This window comes from Dreissena polymorpha, chromosome 7 (genome assembly GCF_020536995.1).
Source record: "Dreissena polymorpha isolate Duluth1 chromosome 7, UMN_Dpol_1.0, whole genome shotgun sequence".
Taxonomy (NCBI): Eukaryota; Metazoa; Mollusca; class Bivalvia; order Myida; family Dreissenidae; genus Dreissena; species Dreissena polymorpha.
The window spans coordinates 39,070,071-39,086,540 of NC_068361.1; the positions used below are offsets into that span (position 1 = coordinate 39,070,071).

General features: G+C 32.0%; 1 protein-coding gene across 3 annotated transcripts; it reads left to right on the forward strand.

Moving 5' to 3' along the window:
• The first annotated feature begins 634 nt into the window (after positions 1 to 634).
• On the forward strand, positions 635 to 5,050 carry LOC127838377 (uncharacterized). 3 transcript variants are annotated; one of them, XM_052366093.1, is made up of 5 exons: positions 635 to 742; positions 1,300 to 1,444; positions 1,982 to 2,050; positions 4,015 to 4,167; positions 4,936 to 5,050. In XM_052366093.1, the coding sequence occupies exons 1-5, from the start codon at positions 658 to 660 to the stop codon at positions 4,979 to 4,981; spliced, it is 498 nt and encodes a 165-aa protein (XP_052222053.1). In that variant the 5' UTR covers positions 635 to 657; the 3' UTR covers positions 4,982 to 5,050. The 3 variants fall into 3 exon arrangements, with proteins under 3 accessions (XP_052222053.1, XP_052222051.1, XP_052222052.1); XM_052366091.1 differs by lacking the exon at positions 4,936 to 5,050 and having other exon boundaries at positions 4,015 to 4,911; XM_052366092.1 differs by lacking the exon at positions 4,936 to 5,050 and having other exon boundaries at positions 4,030 to 4,911.
• Positions 5,051 to 16,470: the final 11,420 nt, after the last annotated feature.

Sequence of the window (16,470 nt, forward strand, 5' to 3'; positions counted from 1 at the left end):
TTCACCCTCAATGGCTAGCATTGTGTGTAATATATATCGTTTTAACTTGATTACACTGAGCCAATTTAGAAGTGTTACTTTTGCATATGAAAACTATACTTGTTACTCCTTGTTCTTCAGAAATTGGACGGCAGTTGTACTTTAGACGATAAATTGAATTCTAATGGCCACGATTTGTAAAGGTTAAGGAAGAAGTAAAACTAGCATTGAAACCGGTTTCATCACCATTTAAAAACATTGACCGCTGTAAGTCAGTAGCCCCAGCTAATGTCATAGAAATGATTTGTTATGTGTTTCAGTATTGTCTATCACTTTGTAAGAAATAATATTTAGATGACTTTTGTGTATTGTATTCAACGCTATATTATGCTACCATGGAACTTATTTTTCGCAAAACGTTAATGACTGTTTATGTGTATGGGGATAGGGTATCTCACATTATTTAAATTATTTGGATTGATTGCTCTTAATTCATACGATGAATTGGCGCATCGATACATATGTATTTCCGTTTGATTCATTTAAATAGTGATAAGCGCCATTAAACAGTTTTGATTTATCATGCCTGCCTGATATTGGTATTGTTTCATACGCAGTAATCTACGACCGTGTATATATATGTTGCCATGTTTTCAGGAGCTGTAATCGGTAATTACCATGGCATCTTATCAGACCCTCGCTCAAACTGTTAGAATTGTTACAGCCGTGTTCTTTATGTTCATTCTACACAGCTCCATTTCAGGTAAAATAAAGTGTTCATATTATATAGAGAGTATGTTGTCTATAGCTTGATTTCATACTTTTCTGCAAAAACAATCCAGCAGCTCTGTGTCATTTTACCCGTTTGAATTTGATAATATGTTAAAGTCCGCATATTGATGTGTCTCTACATAAGACCACTATGAACTAACCTTTTGAGTATTCACATTTCGCATTCACGATACCCATGGATATTTTAGCAAAGGAAATAAATAATATATAGGAGAACAATCCCAAACGACACTTTTTACCAATTTTATACGAATGGTTGATAGTACCGGTAAACGAGAGTATGCCTTTCATTTATTAACATTAGGAATATCTTAACCTTTCATATTAAAATAAACATTTTATCAAAAGTAAAGCATACATTGGATTACCATGTTCAATTGAAGTGCTGGCTTAAACTATAATAAGTGTAACGGGCAATAAATTGTGTTCATTTTTACAGTGTAAACGTTTATAAAGTAATGCCTGTCCGGTTCATTCACATACTCTAATTCGTTTTCAATTTATATGAAATTGAGTTGTATTATTTAGTTTTAGCCTATAGAAGACACCCGTTCTTAGAATTCGACGATGCCTCATTGTCTGGTACAACTGACCAACGAGATGTCAAAGCATCAAAAGGCAGCTACAATATACACTCTGCACAAGAAAATGTCGTGTTACCACCTAGTAAACGGTAGGCAATACGTTTAGTGTAGTGATTGAATGGATACATTGGTAACATTCAATTCTAGTATTTCGGTGGTTTGCAACCAATTGTGTAGTGTATTCTTGGAATACGTAAATTGATGTGTTAATACATTGATGTATGTGCATCTCATATGAGTATTATATAATTAAATATAAACATCATATTAAATGTACATGTGTCTGTATGTTTTCCCGCAATTTTGTCCGAAATCTTGTTAATACCAAAACGAGTTCAAAATCGTTCATCTACACGTTACAACGTTGCCTATAATATTTGAGCTTGCATACGTTACGGCGTTACGTATGTGTGATTTTTATAATCTGAAATGTGCTCCCCTTTTTCACGTCGAGGAAATTATGATTGTTAATATACACTTTTGAAAAAGCAACTTTTCTTAAACCTGATGCTGTTATAATATTTGATATGTAACACATGCCACACTCTGAGGATAACAATTAAAAATCACCTGTTAATATTGCACCCATTACATGTAATCGCCAATGTTACTGTTGGTCTTCATAGGTATGCAAGTCTGTCGTATTACTATGGTAACCGGGGAAACAGTCGAGGGTCGTCTCGGAACTACAATAGGTGAGTGTTGTAATGAGGTCATGCCTTAACATAATTCTTGTTGTTTTCGTTGGCAATTGTACTTAAATAGTGTCAAACACATACATCAATAATAATACAAATACCAAACTTATGATGCAATTGCCTACAACTGCAGTACTTTAAAGACAGCGTTTGGATAAATACAATATTGGCTTGCAATTGATTGGCACAATAGAGAAACATTATATCATATGTATATACACCTTTTCATTATAATTGCTTAGCTCCGACTATATATTTGTCGTTTGCTAATGTATACATGTTATTCTATAGCAAATATATATCTCTTCATTTATCCCACGGTTAAAATAACAAACGACATTATTTCTTGTTACAATTTGTATCCATTTTAATTGTTATTTGCTGTAAAAGGCTTGCTTACATACACAGTCATAAAAATATGAATAAGTATACGCTTTATATGTTAATGCCTTCATGTTCTATAAATAATTTAAAAAAAAACCAGTATAAACTCGCTACGAGAATAATGCAAATATTCATACGCCTTTAAAAATAGACCTTTACACATCATTTACATTGATCCGCGGTAAGTGAGATATAATATAAAATGAAAAAAACGGGTGTTTCTTTTAAAAAGTCTGAACTGCATAAAATGTGTAAATAACAGGTTATCTTAGCGAGTATCAATACCTGATGCCTTTCATTTATAGTAAATGTATTGCTTTACCGAACAACCCAGGACGAGTTAATCCTTACTTTTCTAAAGACGTACTCAATCGTTATATGTTTTACTGTATAAGAAAGCATTGACAGTTTAAGGAATAGGTGGTATAAAATCAGTTACCTTTAAATATATATTTCCGAAAATAGGTCACAATTTTAACCATTGCATTGTGGTTGCATTCTCTGTGGGTTGCCACTCTAAAATTACGGACATCAAGTATGATATATGTTTACCCTGGTATAAATTTTTGAGTACATTGAGGTTCACATTTTCAACGTCTGCAACGTAATTGCAATATGTATGTGTTGCCGTTTTAAATTACAGATATCACGTTTGTTAAATATTTACCTTGGTTATGTTAGTGATGACATTTTTGTACTTATGAAATTAATAATGATTGTTTTTAAGATTGGTTAATACGTATTATGCTACTTATTCTGCTACTTCTTTCTTTTCCTCTGATTGCGATGCTGCTAATAAATATTCACCAACTTACTAGAAGAATAGCTTAATCCTTACTTATTATTATTACATTATTATTTGAACATGTTTTTATTATACAACTAAAGCCGTATATTACATTGATGTTTAAGATATGACATGGGTCATGACATACTTATAGTATCTAACAAAACATGCACATTAATAAACAAGTACTTTGCAAATATTCGAGTACTTTGAACGTTGTTAAATAACCGAAAATAGAACAAAATTTACTGTGTACATATGACATATTTTTGGCAGTTCTGTCCTTGTTAAAACGTTCCAACAAGTTTAAATAAATACGTGCACAATATTATGTATTCGTCGTATAAATTAGTAAAGTTTTACGTATCATTATCTAAGGGTTATCATACAAAAATGCGTATAAAATATTGACAATTAAATTTGACAGTTGCAATGCTAACAATAAAGTTAAGTTGTACATCAATTTGAGACAGCGTTCTATGGGCAACGGGTACAAAGTAGTTTTAATTTACAGAAATATATCAAAGAAAAGGGAAGCTACAAACTTACAATAAGGACACAATTGTATGTGTTTCTATAATAAACAGTACTAAATGTTATCGAAATAAGAGGTGAACTCTGAAAATTAGACGTTATGATGTAATCAATTATGATGCCTATTCGTCAGTATATGTCAGCCAAAGATAAAGTTGTTCTGTGAACATCGGATTTAGCTAGTGTTATACATTGACGTGCACACGTGAAAATGAATGATCATTGCAACAACAAGCGAGTTCATGTACATTTTCAGATACTATCGTTCTAGATACTACCAGAACTACCACAAGCCCTGGCTAAATCTCGGGGACCGCGAGTGTTTCCGTGACAAGTGCCTGACGAACGACGACTGCTGCAGACGATATTCAAAGTGTGACAAAGACGCTCACGTGTGCTACAGCTGCTGGTACGGACATCCGTGCAGTCAGTCACGTGACTGCTGTGAACAATACTCATATTGCAACAAAAACCTCGGCATTTGTCAGTCATAGAAAAGCACCATGTCTCAGTCAGGAACACACACTAACCGTTTCATTACACATCTTAAAGAAACACTTCACGTTTTCAAACTGCGAATAATTAAAATTACACAATATAACAAAATAAATAACATCATAAACAGAACGAGTTGTGTCGGCGTTTAAACTTAATATATAGGTAAGTGACATTTTAAAGCCAACGAAACTCCCATTTTTTAAACATTAGGACAAACAAAACGTCAAAAGTGTATGTCAAATAAGACAAAATACACTTGAAATGGGTCCCTTATTAAAACAAAGCTCATGTTGGCTGTTGAATATATGAATACATATGTATGTGTGCACGTTTTAGACACACAGCGGATGTTATTTACCTGTAAGAACGTAAAAAAGGACGTTCCAATTTACTGTCACATATTCAAGCGTCCATCTGAATTTTATTTGTTAAGACATTTACACTTTCAACGTAGTATTTGTGAAAAATCAATATATTGATTGTCAATGTATTTTTAACACGTATATAAGCTAGATTTGCATTAATTTACATATTATACCAATCAAGGTTGTGCTGATTCATCTATTTAAAATATATTTATTGCGGTATATTTCTAGAAAAATATCTTTGTAAAACACCAATCTAAATTAATAAGACTAATAAAGAAGCAAATATATGTATCGTTGTTGTTTTTCAACAGTAACGATAATCCTCCAATGCGGCAAATATCAGATGTTGGCACGTAGCAGGATAAAAAGTACTACGCCGCACAAAGTATCCGTCCTATCCCACGACAGTATAACATTCACTACCTTCCTCGTGAGTAACATCACAGCTACCACACTTAAGCATCGTCCGACAAACAGTCGTTGCGACCTTCATTTGAATAGACCATTAAAAGGAAATATATGATTGTAAAGGTAGCTTATTTCTTAATTAAAAACATGCGCTTGTATTTAAGCAATACATCACCGACTAAATAAGCAAAAATAAGAAGACAAATGCTGCCCCTTTGTAGTACATCTGGTGTTGATACATTAAAGATCCATAAGCACTGTCCAATATTAGTATGCTTAAACTTCAAACAATAAAACTTGCCATACAAAGAATAACTACAATCGGAAGATCCGAAATCAAGTAAAACTCTTAAACACGTGAACAAACCACTATTCCTCAACTTTGTGTAAACCGAATTTTTCTTGATAAAAATACCTAATGTATTTCATATTTTTGTTGTGGAGAGTGACGATATTAAACTTTTCTTTTTTTATACATTTGCGAGCTTTGGTTCCACGAAGTCACTTTGAGGACATTTGCTGGACCGCTGCTGAGAATAAGCGAATAATGGTACTTGGCTCTCTATAGTTTCCGCTCAATTCTTCCCACGCTACTACGCACTGTGACTGCCTCGTATTCGTCGCCTTTGGTAGTAGATATAAATCGAGATTGTTAACTGATAGTGTATTAAATACCTTCGTTTTGCCTTTCATTTCAAGGTATTTTTGGAATCGATTGACATCCGCCAACTTCGCCTTCAATAAATTGCTTTACATCTTGGGATTTCTAGGGTCTGGTATGATATGTTTCCACTCTGATCACGTGCAGATTTTGGTTCAGTTAGGGCTTCTTTAGTGTGTTTTTTTTATTGAACTTGTTTGTGTTGTCATCAAGTTGTTTATTAAACACACTGATTGGTATGTTCTGGTCTGACATAATAACTTTTAGTTAAACCAACCCGAAAAATGTCGAGATAATCATAATCTACACAATCTTCAATTGTAATGTTTATTTTGAAAAAAATCGTGTTCGTCTCTGTGTGTTCGTTTATGAGGATTAAATTTAAAACATTTTTGTTTACAAATAGTGTTTTTGTTGTATTCAATCTGATTAATTTAATACGAAATATAACTTAATTGTTAAGTCTATGTAGTGCGACCAACCTTCAAACCTGGATCGATACATCAACTTAATGTTGATTTGATTAAACGTATACATTAAGAAGCTTTATATCAATGAAAAATCAAGGTAGTGGATGGACTATAACATAGTGAATTTCAATTTGTTTAATACCTTCTCTAACACGTCCCTATATATCGGGTTATAAGCGAAACTCTTAACTGTGTTGTGTTTCAACAAATGGCAATCTATGGCAGCTTTTGTAATTGTATAGATATGTCCAACTATTATACGTATTATATAAGTGACTGTTTTTATTCTCTGGAGTCCGTCGTTAAGAGTAAATCGAGTGTGTGCGTATCGTTTAACAGTTTCTTTAAAAGTGAATTGCAGCTTAATTAAATCTTTGAGTTATCTCTGTGTTTCTAGCATCTCGGGTGTAATGTTAAGACGGACGGAAATTACGTTACATGTAACCAAAGTTATACGATATGATAGCATATCTGTAAATAACGACATCATCAATAGCTTTGTTATTGAATTGACCAAATGCACTTTCCATCTGCAATAGGATATAAATATCATACACAGTAAAAGGGTAAAGTAAATAGTGTATCCCGAAGAGAGTGTTGCCCAGCTAATTAGAAAGAAAAACTATTCCGCGAACGGCGCCTATGATATTCATTTTATTTAAACAAATACATACTTTATATAACAAACACGTCGAAGGTAAAGAGTTTATATGAAAATCGAGCATTCATAAATATTGTTTTGTGTTAACCAGTTTTTCAAGGGCATACCGTTTAAAGTTTGAACTTTATTATTTAATATTATAACACGCGCGGGATATTTGAATCATTCGGGATGGGTAAACGGGCATAAATGAAGTGCCGGAGCTAGTTAGGTATAATAATATAAGTTAAACATTTTTAACCGTGGATGTACGTACTTGTTGTCTGAAACATACTCAGGGGAAAATGAGTACAGAGAATTCCGATATACCAATTGCAATACCCAGCAGAAAATATTAAACGCTAAGAGAATTATTGAAGGAAATAATAATCAATATGCCTTAACCGGAAGTTTTTCGTAAATTGGAACAAGTCAAATAAATGACAGACAAACATGAGTCGACGGAAGTAACTTGCGATCGATGTTTTCATTTATATAATTTTTCTTACACTGATGGCTTCATTTATATGCATTCCGTAGCATTTTCATAAGACAAGACGTCCAGGCATATAAATAACTTAATGCAATATTATTATATTGAAGAAGGAGATAATTTTAACGATTGTCGTCGTTTACTTGAATGGCAAAACAATCAAACACGTATACTTTCACCATGCATAGTATGTTATTAATTGTCTTGTTTTGACACAGTATTATAATGTGTTATAATTGCAACCGTATGAACTAATATCCAATATTGCATATGGTTATTCTTCCTCCTTCAAACTGGGTATTATGGGTATTGTATTTATAAATAAATGTATTGATACATTAATCTAACCATGAGATTGCCTTTTTTATCAAATATATTACTTATCACATGAAATCGATGTGTTCAAATGTAAGTCTAATAACTCCAGACTTTCCAAAAAATGTTGTAAAACAAACCCTTTTCGAGTTCACTCTCTTTTTTGAGTTTTTCTCATCTTAAACTGTGACACAAAAAAATCCAGCAAAGCATCTAACAATGGAGCATAAACACTTCTTTTAACCACGTACCGTAAAATGTCGTATAAATCTTGGGCCGGCGAGTCAAGTGTCAAAGCATAAAGTGATGCCATCGGGAGAGTGACAAATTAAAAATGATCTAACATATAGAAACAGTTTCATATACAAAAGCATCCCAGTTGCATTGTTTGCACTGAATTAACGACAAATACAATGGCACACAATGGCACACATTCTATAAGATGAATGTCTCCTGATATATTTCGTTCACACATATAATAACTTATTACATTATAGAAACAAGACGTTTACATGCATGATGTTTTTTGTGTATATTGAATATGAAATTGTCATGTCTCTTTTTTCATATCTCGCATTTATTAATGTGATATCGATTTGACTTTTTTGCCACGCTGGTAATTACTCTGAATATTTATATAAACGCGCATACGGTAAAAACAACCGTGCATCACATTCTCAATAATAGTACTTTGGTAAAACGCGTACATTTACCGCCAACTGAGAATCAACCTGTGCTTGCGACAAGATTATACATTTTATACATGCACAATCATGTACTTGAAATGACATTCATTCGCAACTAAAAGAACGCAACATAATGGTAAAGATGTGTACAAATAAATATTGCTATCTATCAGCATAAATACATAACAAAAGATATGTATCGTAAGTGTTTATCAATTGACAACAGTTTAAAATTTAGATTAAATTTTAAAATTAGATTAAATAATAAAAACAAACCTAATTTTCTATTTAATGTTGATATTTGACTTGCAAAGGCATACGTATTTTCTGCTGTAGTGAACAAATCACCTGTCTTCATTTGTACCATTTGACCGTTAAGTATTATTCTGTATATCCCGAATTGCACTGATCGAGTTTTAAATTGCAGAAACTACTTCAAACGTGTGCTGCACATATATGTAATCTAAAAGTTATTACAAGTATTCATATTGCTAGGGTTGTATTGGATGGTAAACCTAATGGAAACGCTTATGCCGTGGATAAAACGACGTGTCCAGTCGATCAAAATATGTAGCAAAACCCGGTCGCGATTGCTGATCTTTTCTGAGAAAATACCTTGACGTCCACAATCCTACGTTTGTATTCGTTATACGGACATCAGTGCAGAATAATGTATCCATCGCATGCTATAAAGATTTTTTGTTGACTCACCTATGACATTTGATCTAAAATCAATAATGTAAAAGCGCTTTATTAAGACTCATACAACAGTAGTGCATGTACGCTGTAATTGCTTTTTATTGTATAGACACATGAACAGTTGCAATTAATCACGTTATAGCAACATGCTATTATTTAATAATTTAACGTAGGAACTTTGTGAAAATAACGTAATTAATAACAAGTTTCAGCATGAAATTATAAATCACATACGCATATTTAATATTGAGCAAACTACTACTCCTTGATGAATTTATTAAGTAATAATTAATGGTAATTGTGTTTGAGGCTGATAATGTATGGAACATAATCAGGATCAAACGAAGTAAATCTATACTAACAGCAAACTGATTTGATTTATTTAATAGAGACAAAATAAGAGATTACAAAAAAAAAGTTCAACCGCATCACTAATAACTTATTAGTAAGTGACAAGATTGTTTATTTTCGAATGCAAACAGTATACAATCGTAATTAAAGTTTTTTGGTTTATTTACTCTTTCTTTAAAAAAATGGGCTTTACTGAATACGAAGGAAACCACAGACACATGTAAGACAAATTGTAGATCGTAATAATTGAAATAAAGACAATTTTAAGTAGTATATGTTACAAATACTTTTATTTTGTGAATCACGCTGAACATTAAAAATGTACGTTTAAACGTCATATCAGTTTGACTTTATTATTTTTTAGTCTCTATGAAGTCTGAACATGAAGTCATATCAGTTAGATTTTAATATTTTGTACTCTCTATGAAGTCTGAACATGAAGCGAAAACGTCATAACTGCTAATAATAATAATTTAATATCTAACAATTATCAAAACATTATAAACCAACTGTTGGTAGTCATTAGCCTCATGTGTATTTTAAAAGTCATGTTTTAAACTTTCGGACATCCATTACCAATGACAATGAATAAACTTGTCATTATCAATAGAAAAACCCAACACCAGTGAAGAAGGTACACAAAGCGCGGTGCACTCTTATAAAGATATGTTTTAAAATAAAAAAAATCTTAGAAAATTGAAATTAAACAGTGAGTATGAATTAATCTTGACTTAGCAAATGTGCTTTTTAAATCTGAACATGTATCCGTATGGCTCAGGGATCATAATCATTGCATGTATATGACACCCTCAATGTATGACACTTATATTCTCTTATCACATGCTATACCCTGTTTCCCATGTTATATAACCATTACATATTTTTTATATTACACATGTGTAATACAACAATTTTAAGCGTTTTCATCGGCTTAGTGTTCGTTTATTGACCAATCGCATTTTGTTATTTTGCTGAAATGACGTTGCAACGTCAAATGACGTCACGAAATGTAAACAACATTCGGGATGTATCATTTTGTTTGCGTAAATATTTATTTAATTTGCTCATTTAAAAGCACGTGATAAAAAGATCTGACACTCGTTGTCATACCATATTTTATTAAACTCGTCCAGGAAATTCGTTAGTAAGCTCGCTTACTAACAAAATTCCTGAACTCGTTTAATAAAATATGATATGATATGACAACTCGTGCCTAATCCTATTTATATACACAACACAATCTCGAATAAGAAACACCAAAAACACTCGAAATCATCCCGGTTCACTTATTTAAATGCAAACTAGTATTCGTTGATCGATCATTTTTTAGTATTAACGTCACACTAATTTGTGAAACACACTTATATGCTAGATGATCACACCGCATTCGTCGACTTAGAAAATTAGGTAGTGGTGAAGAAGGGTACGAGCTCACTAGGGTACCAGTTTGCCCGTCTTCTCGCAATCTAACTCGCGAATGCGATATGTTTATGAAATGTATGGTGATGAAATATATATTATTGTATATTGTATATTTAATATTTTGCAAAGGTATTGTCTTTGTTAATTTTAATTTTCTTTTGGTGGGGTGAAGCCTGACACATTCCGTTAAACATGTTAGTCTTACACATTTTGCTTACTGTTTAGGTAATGGTTATGACACTTGTATCACATTTATCTAAGCATGGACATGACTCGGCTATTACCAACTCATTATTATTCGATTGCAATGATGTATGACATGTTCACCGTGGTTCCTCTTCAATCCATAACATAAAGCCATTCATTCATTAAGCTCAAAGTGTGTTTGATAACTTTAATGAAAATCGAGATTCAAATGATTGCGACTGGTTTACTTATGATATGCAGTTGTAGTTAGATGTTAATTCACAAATTTATTTTAATAGATCGATACTCCAGAATCCCAACCTAAACGTTCCAAATGGATAAATTACAATGATAGGAGTCTTCGCTGTAGTGTGTTGTCATGTGTTTTTATTAATCAACATTTATGTCCGTTTTTTTTATTTTCATCATTATTTTGCAGGACTACACAAGTATGGTTTTCCTGTTACATAACATGCGTGTCCCTATGTCCGATATACCATGCCTGACATTTCTTTGTGTGTGATCAACATAGTTGTGTTCGTATCTGTAATTTGAAAAAGCTTGCATTATCTAAAATCAAACATACAAATGTATCATAAACGGATTACATTTAGACCAAAATTAAGCAAAGAGGCATGTAAATTACGAATGATTTGTGTATTATGAATGCATCGTATGCAGGAAATGCTATAATCAAAAGACATATATTGCCCTGTATATCCTAATATAGAAGCCATTATATACGTGTAACTTCTGCACTGATTATTCCGAACGGACTATGGAGGCGGACAAATGTATCGCAATAGTCAGTACAACTCACGGTAATTGAATATGTCGAGTTAGCAATATCACATAGGTTTGTTGTACTATATATTGGTCTGTCTTGTTAACAAGGTCTTCCGATTGGCGATTATTGTAGTGCTTTATTGTTTCAAACGCTCTCCAATTTTCATTGTTTTATGATGGCAAAATGGCGAGTGTTTCGTTACAGTACGGAAACGGTTGACAGCAGTCATGAGACCGCCTATAAGGATGCCTGTACCATCAGCTATCGCATTCATGATTTTGTTTTCACACATGTGTATTTTCTTCAGCAGAAGCTGTATATCTGGCACTGGTCTACGATAATGTCGCCGCCCTCGGCATTAACAAGCTGTATTGCTCGATATATTTTAAAAGATATCACCTGAACAGGTTTGCCAGTTTTCTGGTAATTGCAAATATAACATAGTATACATTTGAATATAAATAGCGTCGGTGATTTCATTCATTGCCATGTAAGCAATGTTATCACCTTATGGTGAAAATTTGACCATAAATTCAACCAATGATATGTTATTGTATTTTTTTACTTATGTTTACTGTAAAAATTATTTTGTTAACACATATTAACATAAAAATACATTTTATGGGAATATATCGCGCTTTCTTAGGATAATGGTAATATTTTCCATGCGTTAAACAATAATTGCAGAATATAACATTTATTTTGAATTTAAACTATACTTTTCTGTATCGGATATCGTTTTAAGATTTGGTTATGTTTACATAATTTTAAATTTGGCATCGTTAACAAAAATACGATTGGGTTTCAACTTTTTTATTCATTGCAGCTTCTATGGGTTAGCATAGACTATGCCATTTCAGATATTGTGTAAATTAAAAATTAGACAGTGGATTATGACTCAGTACATAACACTCCTCTATACCTATTACCTATAAGTAATACATGAACCATGGTAAGTAAAACCATTCTGATAAAAAATGTTTTGTTTTGACGTGTTCAACATATCCAAAGCTTATGAAATAATGCCAATATTTTGTGTACACGTGTGTTCAAACTTTAAACGTTTTTAAGAATTGACATCGTTTATTCACTTGAGCCGGCTGACAAATGTTCGAAAAGTGATGATCACCGTTTAACATGTTCGTCACAGATAACGATAATGTTAATGCTTAGTTCTAGTATGCAGATAGGTGTGTATCGCTAGCAGTATCAATCATGTAATACGTAGAGTCGGGCCGCAAAAAGAAATATGTATCCAAACTACTAAATATTCTGATCTTTGTATGGAAATATGATACATATGACATTTCGAAACGCAGACAGAAACTTCGAGCATAATTGCAAACAATGTTCAGTAATATAAAAAAAATGGTAGATTGCAAAGTTTCTAGACACATAAATCGTTAAGCCGTTTTAATATAAGACAGGCAGACACGAGAAGACGAAAATAACTTGTAATTGATATTTGCGTTTATTTACTAAGTGGGATTTACTAATTTAATATAACTATTGCGTCCTGGAGCATAAGCATTCATAATTGTATAGTATTGAATGAGATTTTTCTATCGGTGTGCGTCATAAACTTAAATGGCAAAATGTATTTCCTCATCCATTATATCTCACAAATAGGTGTATTTATGACACCATACCATTTGTTTTTTCGTTTTTTTTATTATACTTTATGACAACTATAGCGGTATTAAGGTATTGAAACTATGTATATAGTAATAATGTAACCCAACAATCGGTAATATATTAATATAGTAACTATGTATGAATGCTTTGATAAACTAACCTTCCGATTATATATAAACTATAATCTATCTCGTATAGTTGATTTATTTATATGCCAATCTAATTATTTCAAGACGTTTTAACATAAAGTTGTGAGCCAAACCGGTGTCGAAATAAGTGTTTTGTTATATTTCCTCAATTAAAACTGTGTTTAATACAATCAATTAATACATCTAACGATGTGGAATAAACTTAACCTTTTACCACGTACCATAAAATCTCGTCTAGCTATTGTGACGAGTTATGAACTGTTGAAACAAATTTGTCCAATATTTCATGAGAATCCTTGAGAGTTTAGACGTAAAATAACTGTGTGACATATACATTAAAGGAATGGAATGACACCTGTGTACGTAAATTGTTGTCACAGATAGACTCGCAAATTATTAATTAGCTAAACTATCGGGAAAAGATTAATGTCGAAAAGCATCCAAATTGCATTTATTGCTTTAAATATATGGCAAATTGCATTTTCCAAAATATATTTGACATTATTAAGAGTTGTGTATGTCCAAGTAATGATGCCATGTTAAAGCTGAATACTCAAGTAAAGTTCGATTTTGTTATCTCAATAAGGACACATGAACATGTATGCATACTCTCTTAATTGTCGAATACAAGACTAATCTTTTCTAAACATGTGCTATAGCTGTAGTCATTATTAACGTCTTTACTATAACAAATTACAATGGTTAAAATCAGCCCGTATAAGTTAGGTACAATATAATTATTAGATAAGCCACAACATCGTAATTACCTTGACCATTATTGTGTTGTTATAAAGTTTATTATTTAAGTGGTACTCAAGTACATATAATGTTGTAAACCTTTTTTTGCTATAAAATGTGTTTTTAGTAATTAATGTTTATCATCAAACAGAAGCCCAACAAACTTTGCTTACCATTCAGTGTATATTGTTCCATTTGGCAGGACTAAGTGTGATTGAATCACAGAATAAAATTCTCTGTTATTTGACTAATTAATTTTTACTCAATATTTTATATGTCTGATATCACCTTGTAATTGAAAACAACTTTTATGTAACATAAAATCAATTGTGCCAATCATTGAATAATGTCACATCTCTAATTGGTTTATATAAAATACCATACTTTCCGAACGCAATATCTTTGTCAATAAATGCGGTTAGCACTAGCAATTATAGAAATCGATACAAGAACGGAACGATAAAACGTACGAAAAATGATAATTGATATATTTAATTCAAACCCACAGGTTTACGTACACATTTAACAAATACGTTAACATTAATCATTTCCTTTGTGAACACTGAATTTGATAGAATCAGGATTGATTCAAATCTCGTTCACTCCAGCGTGATGTTGATTCAGAATTATGAACACGATGAGAATAAGTATGGTTATATCTTTATTATGATACGTTAACGCTCCAACAAATCAGCGCTCGTCATTTATACGCGTACACGTAACCGTATGTGTTAGGAACGCATTGAAACGCATTGCATCGACCGTTCGTAAGTGTCGTTTCAATTTGTTAATATTCACAGTTGTTCTGCTTCAGTTTTCTTTAACAAGTACATTTTTGGAAATGAAATTGTGCCACAAATAGCTCGGTCATGTGTGCATGACACTTATTCATGTTTAAAATATGTTAATAAATACTTTTTTGTTCAAAACATATTGTTTTTATAAGCGTTCCGTCATTGTTGTTGCTTATTATAGTTAATTTTTTTGAATGGCCATGTTGATACATATTTTCTGTTAACTATGCACAGTATCATAGCTAAAGACCATCGGTTTGCAACAACGTGTTACATCCCATTTAATAAAATGTCAGTCTAAACAAATCATGACGTATCAATATTGATTGTTAACTTGAAAATGCAAATGCGTGGACTTCATTAGCTAGAAATGCATTGTAAAAAGTCATTTCAATATATAGGTTTGATATTAATTAAGTTATATATACAATAATTTACAAAACAAAATCTTAATTTAACAGTGATACATGTAACATTCAAATACTGCCAATTTATCTGAAAGAATACAATTAATATTGCTTCAGTAGTATTGCATCCGTTTCTTGAACTTCATATTGTGTTAATTCGACTAAATTTTATATCGTTACAGGTTGCATCACGTGTATTTTTTGTATATAATATGATTGTTCTTGAAATAAAATATGTTTAAACTAACCAATTAGCATTAATATTTTTCCCTACTTTATTAGCTTATCCTGTGCTATCGGTCAAATGGCACATTAGATGTAGTATTAATACTGCACGGAACATCAGTGGCAACCATACATACTAATAGATTGAGGAGCAGATACATGTATAAACATATTTTCCGCATAATTATAAATACTGCGCATTATTGACAATATTATATATCGTAAGTTATGAAGTTGTATGTAAACACGCTTCGCATAATGCATGACAATGCACCAACATTTTGTGAAAATTAATTAATAGAATTGAAGAGAAACAAACTTTGTCTGACACATGCTATACTATCAATATTACATACACGATGTTTTAATGAATTTGGTTATATTAATTTCCCCTAGGGAGTCAACGTACTGACTGCTAGTAATTATATTTGCAACTCCTGACATAATCGTATTGTCGAACAAAAATGTGTTAACATCAGCCCTAAAAAGATACCCATCGAATGTGTCATGTTTATTGTCGTTGCACTGAAATTTGCATACTCAGGTTGAAATTGGAATGTTGAACTTTACAGTAGGAATAATCCATGATCATTCCACGATACAAGCTAAGTGTATAAGAGAAATAGACACCTGGAAATTCAGAGCAACTATCATATTGTACGGGCGATGGGATATGCGTGATCGAAATCTGAAATTTGTGCAATCAATTAATAAAAACAGGTATATGTAAGATAAACATATATGTTGCTTGAAATCAAAAGTTAAAAAGAGAATCGGAAT